The 13,214-nt window shown below is 34.0% G+C and overlaps 1 protein-coding gene across 1 annotated transcript; it reads right to left on the bottom strand.

Moving 5' to 3' along the window:
* Positions 1-3,209: 3,209 nt before the first annotated feature.
* LOC131148457 (dirigent protein 22-like) lies at positions 3,210-3,749 on the bottom strand. The gene has a single exon (XM_058098154.1). The coding sequence runs from the start codon at positions 3,747-3,749 to the stop codon at positions 3,210-3,212; it is 540 nt and encodes a 179-aa protein (XP_057954137.1).
* Between the last annotated feature and the right edge of the window lie 9,465 nt (positions 3,750-13,214).

The following is a 13,214-nucleotide window of genomic DNA, read 5'->3' on the forward strand; positions in this document are numbered from 1 at the left end:
TGACAATAAAAAATTCACAAATGATACTCCTTATATTATAATTATAAAGTTCTATTCTAATCTATTCCAAATGTTTCAAACATACGGCTCAACTTGAACTTTATTATGTGGTTGGTTCAAGGTATGAGCTTGATTCATTAGGAATTGAAACTAAAATTCAAAGAAAACTAAAGCTTGAAATTAAATATAAGAAACATCAAAGGCACGTGTATATATATACTCTATGTGTTATCTATGAAATATATCATAGGCATTACAATTCTTAAATGAGCTAAAATTATTAAAGTTTGTGTAGAAAATAAAATAAGTCAAAATTTAAATTCTAAATTTCGTTAACTTATAGAAAAGTATATGCACTTAATACGATAAATGACAATACAATTTATAATTACAATGTGCACTCACATTAACTCAAAGCATCAATTAAAATCATACAATTTACATGTTCTTGAAAAACTTTAGTGGATGTGCCCAATTATATTAAAAACAGTAGAAGAAAATTCAAGGATTGAATAACAAAATTTCCCATTTTGAAGGTCAACCATATGATCTAATAATAATTGCACAATTATATTAAAAAGAGCAGAAGGAAATTCAACAAATTTAGTGAGTGGAGGAAACTTCAACAAATTCTAGAGCAGGAAAGATAATGCATTTTACAATGAAACAACAATCCAAAAAAAATAAATAAATATTGAACAACAGTTTGAATGGAAAAAATAAAATATTATCGTCAAAAAATTAAATTCAAATACCAAAAAAATGAAATACAAACCTTAAGAAAAGTGTTTATCCACAAATCTTTCAACACAAATCACAAACTCTGTCTCTCTGATTATCAAAGCTTTGGATGAAATAAAAATAATTTAAAAATCTATGCACTGAACATGGAAAACAAAACTTACCCCATCTCCTTATATAACTCTCGATTTGATGAAGCCCGCAACGATCACCTGCTCCGGAGTCTTCCTTCAATGGTAACCTGCTCGGCTCTGCAACAGGTACTGTCTGTTCGCGCAAGAAAGGAGGAAGAACGGGCGAGGTTATTCTGAAGCAAATCTCGCTACTCCAAGTAGCGAGATTTGCCACGCGTCAAAAGGCGGTTAGCAGAGCATTTATTATCCTAACAAAATCTCGCTACTTGGAGTAGCGAGATTTACCACGCGTCAAAAGGCGGTTGGCAGAGATTTATCAAGCGTCGAAAGGCTGTTGGCAGAACATTAATTATCTCAATAAAATCTCGCTACTTGGAGTAGCGAGATTACGTCAGAGTCATTCTGGGAAATACTTCCCAAAATGAGGTATTATTTAATATATTTTTCTTTAAAAAAGTTAAAACGGAAAAAGAACTGGAGGTGGGATGCATGGTATAGGTGCTAGCTGGCTTGTTTGATTTTCATGATGACCCAGCTGCATGCTGGGGCAGTGGGTTAGATTTGCGCATGCTCTTGTGGATCCTGCAGTGCCCTTTGAGTTTGTTGCCGTAACTTTTAAGTAAAAGGGGAAAACAAATAGAATGAATTTCGACGTGTCAATTATCATTCTAGACCTGCTGAAAAGTCATCTTTCACACCATTCCTAATCCATTTTAGTTCTTTTCATCACATCTTCTTCTTCTTCTTGCTATCCCGTATGTCGGTTGTCGTGGGCCTTCCTCTTCTTCCCGATCGCTCCCACCGCACCGCCACCATCAACCCCCCGTAGCTCTGTTCTTCACTAATGTCGCAGAAGCGGCAGCAGGAGGATGCCAGGGTTCGATCTGAAGGCAGCACTACTCCTGAGGACAAGCGTAGAACTGTAGAAGGTTTCCTAGGTCAGGGTGCTGAAGCAGGTTCACCGTCCGATTCGACCGAAGTGCTCCCAAGGAGCCGAAGTCTGATTCGTCCGAATTCCGAAGGGCAGCAGCCAGCAAGGGCAGGAGCGGAGTGTTTTCTTTTTATAAAAAAAAGTATGTCATCTAATATGAATTGTTTCAAAAAAATTTAAATAAATAAATTAGTTTTTAAATAGATTACCCACTATCCGTCTATTAAACAGACGGGTTAGGATTTTGTACCCGAATCTACTTAATGCCATCTGTCCGAACCCGTTTTGCCATCCCTACTCACAAACTGCACAAGCGGTCCAATGAATTCAAACACCATATATTAATCCAAGACCCGACCCACTCCCTCCATTAGCAGTAGTAGCCTTTTCCTCTACGTCACATTTGAAAACTATGAAAAATATCGGAAAAGGAAAATATTAAAGAATTTACATTTTTATATTTATTTATAAAAATAAATAAGAAAGAAAATAAAACATATATGAATATGAGCAAAATTTTAATTTTATATATTATTAATATTTAATTTTTAAAATTTTTTAATCGTATTAAAGTAAATTTTTATTTTTGATAATATTTCATATAAAAACTATATAATAGAAAATTTATTTTTTTTCCTTTTTCTAAATAAAATCCTTAATTCAAATGGGTCGTTAAGATTTTGTAAGGTAAGCTTGTGCATTAGGTGAGACAATACTTATTTAAGCTCATTCCAAATAATTTTTTTTAAAAAAAAAAAAACTTGAAAGTTAAAAAACCAACATATTGCTTTCAAATAAATTTGGTCCCAAGTTTGGATAGTTCACAATCAAGAATTTTAGTTAGTGATTTGTAGAAATGATGGAAATTGGCGAAATTTATCAAAGTGTATCAATGGTGGCTTTTTGGGTCAAACAACTGATATTAGTGAAATCCGTCGAATAGTACTGAACTGATCGACTTTTTGTGTTAAACAACTCAGTTTGATTTTGAAATCAAAAAATTTTGAGATTCTTTGTTTAGTGTCTGGTCTCGTGTTTTAAAAAATCGAATGAACTAAATCAAAATAAGAAGGATATATATAATATTGTGATTTCCTACATGAAAATCTAAACTTAGAACAAAAACTTTGCAATTCTTCTGCTCATTCAAATTCCAATCCCATGCATCACCAGCCACACACCAGGTATTAATACATGGATTCGCACAACTGAAAAGAATGCTTTGATATAAATTCAAATGACGCCGGCACTATTTCTGACTCACTTTAGCGAGAGCATTCATTAATTTAATAAACAGTGACTCTGGATTTTAAATTTTATATAGAGGAATCATTCTTAATTGACAAGTCTTTCTCCCGGAGCAAACTTAAAGCAGCAAAATAGGCCTACACTCAAGAGCAACATTAGAAGTGCATAACAGATAAATTGTACTCAACAGTAGCATCTCCAGTGTTTGGGTCGAATTTCTTAGTTTTGAGCAGAGCAGAACCTCGAGCAAATTGAAAAGAATTAGTTCCCCCGATGATGCTGAGCTCCCTTTGCGGCGATAATGCAGGATTCCTCCCTATTAAGGTGATTGTGCTTCCATTAAACTCGCCGTCCAAAAAGACAAAGTTCATAATCATCAAAAATGCGACCTCTTGTTGCGACGATGAGGCATAAAATCCTTGAGCTCGCCCGACTAATTTGGAGTTCGGGTCTGGTTTCTGGGTCAACTTGTTGTCGATCATGCTTGTAAACCCAAAAAATGTGTTGGATCCATTGACGGGTGCGATCACGGGTATGGAAGTTGGGTTCGGACGACTCACCTTGTCCTGCCAATATACCACAATATGGGTCACTTGTGGCCACATCGCATGCTTCCCGTAATTTTCTCCGATCGCTAAGCTTGTAGTAGACCAAAGACGAATGCAAAAAATGAAGATGGTAAGAAGTGTCGCCATCATTTAGAGCTTAAAAACATATGCTCATGTGGTTTGATCTAGTGTTGAAAATTGGACAAGGTGTGTTACCATTATATAATTGAAATGTGGGGGCATATTTGTCAACTTAAATTTTTTCCATTATTTTTTAAATAAAAAGTAAATCTTCTGAATCGTTGTTGTGAAGCGTGATGCCCCATTTATAATTCCAATGAGTTGATTAATACCTATAAAATGCTAATCTTTTTACCTTTTTAACCACCCAACATAGGTAGAGGGTGATGAAATGAATGCCCATTATGATTCTTCTTGTATTCATTATATTTTGTTTTTGGTAGGGCGACAAGAATTCCCACACAAAATAAAAATAAAAATGCTCTTGCTTATCCCCAGGGTGTGGTTCAGGTGATAGTGAGGGCTGCGAGAGTTCTCTCACGAGGTCAGGTGTTCAAACCCTTTCGGACTCATTTTCGCCCTCGGACTCCTAAATTTACTCTCCCTTTGGAGTTGTGGGGTCAATTTCAAGGGACGCAGAATTACTTCCGTGGATCGTAAAACGGACGCGTGGATACCCGATGCGTAATCCAAAAAAAAAAACTCTTGCTTTATTTTATTTTATTATATATATATATATATATGGAGGAGGAAAATTGGACCACCAAAATTTATAATTCCTTTTTCATTACTTATATTCTAGAAGTAAAATTTTTTATACAAAAAAAAAATCAATTCAAGATATCGACACAATCTATCAAAATGGATTATGTTATAATATTTAAATATTTAACTATAAAGTAAGGACGCAAGATTTCTCGGGAAAGCAACTATATTTACCAAACTCATATTGTGTTTCATTCCTATTTCATGGGTATTCAAATGTCTTTAGGGGGCATTTGATTCATTGTATTAAGAAACATATTCCTTTATACTCTTAATATGTATATAATAATATATGAAAATGATTATACTTTAAACACAAAGAGCTATTTATAATGTACTGAATTGAATTTATCTCTTAAAATTTTCAGCAATCATAAATTTAAAAAATTCATTACTTCAGTAATTCTATTAGCCAAAAATAACTGAGGTAATTTGGTCTCTAAATGTTAACTATTATATTATATTATTGTAATAAAATAGTAATACTACTTTCATTTTATCAATTATTAATTATTTTAAATATAATAAATGGCATGTTATACTATATTATAAGGGTACGATGTTGGTCATCCAAAAGTATAAAGGTAATTTCATCCCAAAAGTAGAATTAATATTCTGACAAAACATTACTTATGTGGGAGGGTAGGAATGAATTAAAGTATATGTTTTGTTTGATTCTTTTGTTTACATTCTTGAAAATGTTAAAAAAATATCGCAAACCAAATGCCCTTTTGATTGTAAAGGATATTTAAAAAAAAAAAAATTATAAAAAAATACTTCCTTATTTTCGTTTTATCTTGAAAAGCAATTCTTTTTCAAATTATTATACAAAAATTGAAAAAAAGAAAAAGAAAAAGGCAAAGCAATATTTTTATAGTTCTTTGTAAATTTTAATAAAGAATTATTTTTCACCAGTAAATAAGCTTCAAAATAACTTGAATTTTTTTTTTGTAATATATGAATAGGGTTCATAATTTAGTATCATATAAAAATGAATGAGATTTAAAGACCATATAAGAAGAAGATCTTTAGATGGTCCCATCAACTTATTGGTGATCAAATTGAGGAAAAAAAAGTTCAAATTAAAAATTCGATAATTTTCAATTTCAACACCTATAAATTATAGCTAGCTAGAAAAAAGAAAGGACTGATGAACTTTTGACCCTTGAAAAAATTGGGGCTCATATCTTGCTTGGTGGGTAAGAAAAATAAAGTCCAAGAAGGATGTTTGGGTGAAAAAAATAAGAAAAAAAATGGCATTTTCTTTAGGTTTGGCAGGAAAAAAAATATTTTTATATAGAAGAAATAAAGTAAAAGAGAAGTTCTTTTTCTACATGAAGCCCATTAAAGCAAATCTTCAAAATTTAAGAAAATTAACAAAGAATATATATATATATATATATATATTTATATATATATAAAAGAAAGAAATTAAAGGATTAAAAAAATGGAAGTTTTACCGCTGTTAAAAGATGCACAAACCGCTGAAATAGGCTTTAGTAGTGGTTTTGAAAACCACTAAAAGTTTCAAAACCGCTGCAGTAGATTTGATACTATTTTCCTTCAACGGCATTTCACACCACTACTATTGTAGTTCATTTACAGTAGCAATTATGAAAATCGCGGGTAAAAGTAGGTAAACCTAGTAAAGACTATAATGTAAAGTTTTTCCATTTTTGATTATATTTTTTTAATAAATATTAAATAATAGTTTAATTGGAACAAATTTTCTCGTTTTGATGCATCCCAAATCTCGCTGGATAGTCCAGTGAGTTTTCTTTAAATCTCGCAAAACCATCTAACAAGATTTACACTGCCTGTAATTTTTTTTTTTACAAAAGACTTAATTGTTTAAAGAAACCAAGTATCCACAATTATCTCCATCATCAAAATTAAAGTATCTAGTCTCTTTTTTGTGATCGGTTAAAGTAAATTTTATACATAACAAAGGATATGTACAATATGGGGGAAGAATAATTTTTTATTAATATTATTATACTTTTGAAGAGTAATTATTTTATTTTATTACGCAATAATTATTAATCCTAGAAGTGTTTTAACCTAGAAAACTACTGATTGCCCAGGAAGGAAAACAAATTTGCCCTCAAAAGTTATGTCATGAATTTTTTAGAAATAAAGGTTTAAAGAGGCAACAAAAACAAATACACGTCAAGAAGAATATGGCAATTGGTTGACCTGCACTACAAGAGAAGTAACAACAATATGTGCAATAAGTTGTCAATGAACATCATCCACATGACGGGTTTAAAATCGCCATAGCAACACCTAAATGCATTCCCCAAAAGTTGAAAACTTATTTGCCCTTAAAAGTTATTGACATAATATATTTGTTAGGTTCATTTATTAACATAATGAATCCATTAATAACACCTGTTCAAATCCATGCACCTGTTCAAAGAAAACAATTTTAATCGGGAATACTAGTATGGTCACAACGTTTATTTACATCTTTCATTCACAATTGTCATATACAACTTTCATTCACTTATGTTGGGAAAAAATGACTTTGCATTCCCAATTATACATATTCGAATGTAGCAATGCTATACAAATGAAATAAACATAATCGATGCTATACACATGAAATCAAAAGAATGAGACTACTCAAGTGCCGCAGGGAGGTCGCCTCTAGTGTCGGGGTGGCTGTCGTCTGCGTCTGCCCTCTCCTTCCTAGTCATCTACATCTGGTGTCCTGTCCCGTTGTCGTCATGTATGTCTATCATCTCCGCCAAAAGGTACTATATAATCAGCATCCATGCGAAGCGGATGGGGAGATGACTCATATAATGAATATGGATGAGAACGAGGTGGCTTGGTGGGTGCATCCACCTCCTTCGCATCTAAAATATCATCCAATAAGTATGACATGGATGGGGTGGCAGCAGAGTCGGACGGGGCATCTGGCTGTCTACTCGAAGGTCCCACAATATCAGCTCCTGGGGAAGATGCGTATGGTGCTGACAAGCCGAACACGTACTCCGCCTGTACAACAAGCGGCTCACCAAAGTGACTTAATGGATGACTGGAGGCGTATGAAGCATGCCCTCCTCGTACTGGAACTGCTCGACCTCCTCGTACTAAAGCCTCTCAACCTCCTCATGCAATCGGGTCAGGTCGAGGTCTATGCGTCTATCGTCTGTCCTCATGGACAAGGTCCAATCAAACTCTCACTAAACTCTATACTGTAGGATTTGGAGAGATCATACCTACCTCATATAGTTCGTCAACTTGCAGTATAGGAAAAAAATTGGTTAATACGTTCACAACGTAACATACACATAAAAAGAAATGTAATGTTTGGGTTAATGTCTTCTTACGAGACTCATATATACAGTAGCGGTCCTATCCACGAAGTGTCGTGTGATGAATGTGATGATCCAAAAATATATATACGATTAAAGAATAATAATAATAATAATAATAAAATAATAAAAATGGTTATTAAATTAATATCAAAACAGAAGTGCTTTTCTGTAGGATTCTTCATTTTATGTTTGATGCCTAAGAAAGATTTTGTCTTAACGAGTGCTCAAAGACCATTGCGGCTCAATGGCTCCCTAGAGGTTGGCCTGGTTAAAATGAAATTTCATAGGATTAACAGGATAGACACTATTTGTATACGTAAATAAGTACATATACATAAAATAGTGTTTTGACAGACATAATTTGTAGAAATTCAAGAGGTGTAGTTTCCTCCTCAACCTCGGTTCACAACTTGAACCGAGAATACAATATAAAGATTACAATTTTTTCAAAATTTAAAATGCTTCTTGTTAGCTTTACCGTGATCCCAAGAGGGGGGGTGAATTGGTATTTTTAAATTTTACCTTCTAAGTATTCCTCCTAGCAGCAGTATGTTCACAAGCCTAGGGTCAATCTAGTGCAAATGATGTAAATGTGCCAGAGATCAGATGAAGCAGTTTAAACAATCACACAAGTATCAGAAAGCAGTAAAGAGAAGATGACACGCGGATATGTTATCGAGGTTCGGCCAACCGCCTACGTCCCCGCCTTGGCTAACCAGCACAAGGATTATCACAATACCTTGCTCACTTAAACGGGTGGAGCGTCACCTATACAAACCAGGTCAAATTACCACAGGGCTGACCTCAACCTTTACACCAATCCTTACCGGGCTGGATTACCGCCCCCTCAGGCCACGCCTGGAATCTCTCAGATATACAATCAAAGGTACAATACAATTGTGCTTTCAAGTAAAGCAGATATGTACCACAAATGCGCACAAACACAAACACCACAAGTGATTTAAAATGTAAGCTCTGTGTGGTCTAAAATGTCAATCTCTCAACTATGTTTTCTATCAGTGTAACACGTACATGAGAGTGTCAATAATAATCTGTGCACTTCAAAATATTCAGTCAAGAGTGTTCACACAGAATACCAAGCAAGCCTCAATATTATCAATCAATAGAATGCGTATGTGCTTGTATTGCAAAGTAGATAATCTTTGTTTTCGGTAAATGATATATATATATTTATAAAACTTGTACAAACAATACCACAAAGATTTATATATCACACACACACGAATATCCTTTCCCAAATATATCAATATGAACACCACAAGATATTCAAATATGTTTGAAAGTATTTTTGCAATCTCCAAACAAAAATGAACTTCCTAAGATATTGCAACTAGAGTGCAATACTTGGGATGTCACAAAGAGTCTTTCTTAGGGCAGGCTTATTGGCAAAGCCTCCTAAGAAAACTTAGGTTATGCTCTCAAAAATCGATTCAAATACACAGCAATATGAAGAGCTAACCAAAAATAAAAGACTCAATACACTTACAAATGATTTGGATAGATGAAGAGTGTAAGCTTGAGTAGGTTTTCAAAGTAATGTAAGTAGTAGGAGGCAAATATGAGTATTTGGCTTGAGAGAAAATTTTTCTTAATTTATTTGCTAATCCGTGCTTAATCCACCAAATGAAGGAGTATATATAGACATACCAAGAATTTTGACCGTTGGGGACTTATTAGGAATTTTCAGAAAAGATTAATGACACTTAAGAAAATTTAACCCTGTTTAAAAAATTTAATCGCGGTAAAAAAATCAGGGCAACCCGAGAGGTCCGGTCGACCAAAAGTAGCTCGGTCGACCGGGACTCAAGAAGCTCGGTCGACCGAGGGCATTTTGAACTAAGGGGTCGGTCGACCGGATAAGGGCGATTTTTGAAATCTCCGAGTTTCGGTCGACCGAGGCCTTTTTGAACTGCACGGCTCGGTCGACCGAGTTGTTGGGAATTCTCCCGAGGCGCTTCGGTCGACCGAGTTGTTGGAGTACAAAAGTGGTCGGTCGACCGGGGGGTCAAATAGTTGACTCCCAGGTGGTTCGGTCGACCGAGGTCAAATGACCTGTAAGGGATCGGTCGACCGGGACCGGGTCAAATAGTTGACCCGGACCGGTTTCGGTCGACCGGGCCAATTTGAACTGTTTGGCTCGGTCGACCGAAAGTGCACCAAGTGTGCATTTCGGTCCCGAATTGACCAAACTCAATCAATTTTAAGTGCCTAATAAACATATGTGCATATGTGTGTGTCCTAAGGCCACTTGGGGTCCAATTTTGAAGACACCGAAAAAGTCCGGTGTCGGTCGACCTTCGGTCGCCCGAAGGTACACTCTAAGGTCTTTCTATGGTTCGGTTTGAGCTTACAAAGTAAATCATTCATGTGATGTGTGTGAGCTTATTACAAACCAGTACCCTAATTACTATTACAGACAGCCTAATTACTATTACAGACAAAATTCACTTAGAGATATTACAATTGGGAATATGAAATTGTCTTCAAGCTTTCACGTGCCCTTGAATATATGTTAGTATAAACCTGCACATGAACTGGATATTTATTAAATACAATTGAGTTTGTCATTATCAAAACCAGGGTGTGACCTATAAGGTCAACACTTCTAACGAAGCTAGCGAGTATAATAAAATTCCTAGTACATAATCATATGATAAAACATGAAGTTCAATCCGTATGTAATGATAAGATCGTTATATGAATAATGAGATGCTTGACAAATTTATTCTTTAATCAATTTCTCCCAAAATAATTTCTTAAAAATAAATGCTTTAGAGATCTTAGGGTTTGATGTCAGATCACCTTATGCAAGAATAGAAAATAAGATCCTTTTAAAAATAATCTTGAAAAATATGCAAATCTATGTTTTTACTATCAAATAATTTATAAAATTAAATCTTTGAATAAATATATGACTTTGAATATTGCAAAGATTTAAACAATATTTTTCAAGAACCTTTTACACCAACCAAGTAACTCTTTTTGAATAAAAAAATGTAACTTTAAATATCTCAAAAATTTTAGCTTTAGAAAACTTTTCTCAAGTATTTTATTCAATCAATGAATATAAAATGTACACCAATGAATTTCGCTCCCAAGAAAAATATTAAATATAATGAATATGGGAAACAAAAAAAAAAAGATTTGAATGCTCAAAATACTCAAACCTCAATACCAACGACGATTGCAAAATGTGTGCATGAATGCCTTTTGATCAACGTAACAAATGCCCAAACTGGATATGAATGCTTTGGAGTGCAGGCAATAAGTGTGTAATACGTTCAAAGCTCTCCAAATGTGGGCAAAAACTTATGCTCTAGGGTTTAGAGATTAGATTTATAAGTATTCTCGATAGTTGATCAAATCCTAGCCGTTGGATCATTTAGAATTAAAGAATTTCGTTTATGTCGCTGCGACATTTGTCGACGAGTGTACAACACCCGTTCATCAACGAGAGACCTATTTGAACTTTTTGAGCTCTCGGTATTTTCTCGTCGACAAGAACACATTGTTCATCACCGAGTGGCCTTATGAGTTTGTCGACGAGGCCTTTAAAATTTGCCTCTAAAAAAAATTCATTCAACCTATAACTAATGTAAATGAATCTTTCATGAAATGCATGAGTCCTAAGGTCAGTTTAGGGTATATTTGACCTTTGAATTATATCATATGATATATGTAAATACATTCAATTATAAATACCCATTCCAATTGAAGATCTTGAACTTGAAGCTTTTTTTTTCATCCTTTTACTAGTCTAGTTCCATGGATTGAACCAAGTGATATGTACTTTAGAATTCTCATGGCTTCTATATCATGCTTACCATTTGTGCATTATAAATCATGATCTTGTTCAAAAACTCAATTGCACAGGTCAAATATCAAGTGATTTGTCATTATCAAAACATGATTGAACTCATAGAGTCAATAATCTCTTCATTTTTTGTGATGACAAATACACGAGCAAAAAATGGATTATGCCTAACAAGACCCCCCCTAAGATAATGCATAAATTAGAATTTAGCAATATAATTTACACACAATGAAGTTCATATACATTGTAGAATATGCAATATTTTTGCTAGTACAACTTCTCCCCCTTTTATTCAAAAACTATTTTTTGCTAGTATATACTTATATACTTCTTCCCCTTTTGACATCAACAAAAAGATACATAAAAAATTGTTCTAACATAAATATATCTCATCTTTGTAAAAAGTTTTTCCTTATGGGTTAAAATTGTACTGTGAGATTATATCCCCCCCCCCCCCCCCGGGTGATACTCAACTTACTTCTCCTCCTTTCTAAGGTATATTTGTGTTGTTGAATCAAATTTCAATGTGAACATACACAACATTTCAATTTACATAGACATGGATAGAAAATTAGTCTATAAGAGTCCAAAAATTTATGTGCGCATCAACATGTGTCATGTATCCATAAAAAAAATTAACATGCAATAACCATTTGTTAATTTACATACCAAATGTGAGAAAAAAATTTAGCCAAATGTGAAAATTTTAACCAAATGTTAATTTTAATTGAAGTTGCTCCTATTTAATTATGTAGTCTAATGTAACTCTAGACAACTTCTCTACTATACATCAGAACTAATTCACATCTAATTTGGATAAACCTATCCTCCGAAAGTGGTTTCATGAATTTTTCTACCCATTGTTCATCTGTGCATACAAACTAAAGTGTCACATCTCCTTTTTGCACATGGTCTCGAAGGAAATGATGTCTACTTTATATGTGTTTAGTTCGTGAATGTGATATAGGATTATTTAAGATGTTTGTTACACTTATATTGTCACATCTTATAGGAACTCTGTTATAGTGTAATCCAAAATCCATAAGTTGTTGCTTTATGCATAGCGTTTGAGCACAACAACTTCCAGCCGCTATATATTCTGCTTCGACCGTGGAAAGAGCAACTAAATTTTGTTTCTTTGAAAACCAAGATACTAAAGAATGTCCTAAGAAATGACACGTGTCACTAGTACTATTTCTATCCACTTTACTACAAGCAAAATCAGCATCCAAATAGCTAACAATCTCAAATGAGGTATACTTAGGATACCATAATCCAAGTTCAATGGTTCCAATCAGGAATCTACGTATTCTTTTGACAGCTAATAAGTAGGACTCTTTAGGTGTAGCCTGAAATCTGGCGTACAAACATACATTAAACATTATGTCAAGCCTATTGACAGTCAGATTTAGTAAGCTACCAATCATCCCACAGTAGAGCTTAACTTCTACTAGTATCTCTTGCTTGTCTTTGTCTAATTTTACTAAAGAGCTCAAGGCGTTCCTAGAATTTTACCATCTTCCATAGTAAATCTTTTGAGCAAGTCTCTAATATACTTCGATTGATTTATGAAGATTCCATGTTTTGCTTGTTTGATCTGAACTCTTAGGAAGAAATTAAGTTCGCCCATCATGCTCATCTCAAATTTGTTTTGCATACAACTTG

This window comes from Malania oleifera, chromosome 2 (genome assembly GCF_029873635.1).
Source record: "Malania oleifera isolate guangnan ecotype guangnan chromosome 2, ASM2987363v1, whole genome shotgun sequence".
Lineage (NCBI taxonomy): Eukaryota > Viridiplantae > Streptophyta > Magnoliopsida > Santalales > Ximeniaceae > Malania > Malania oleifera.

Bases quoted from the DNA above. Each gene is read 5' to 3' on its own strand.
- LOC131148457 (XM_058098154.1), bottom strand. From the start codon at position 3,749: ATGGCGACACTTCTTACCATCTTCATTTTTTGCATTCGTCTTTGGTCT.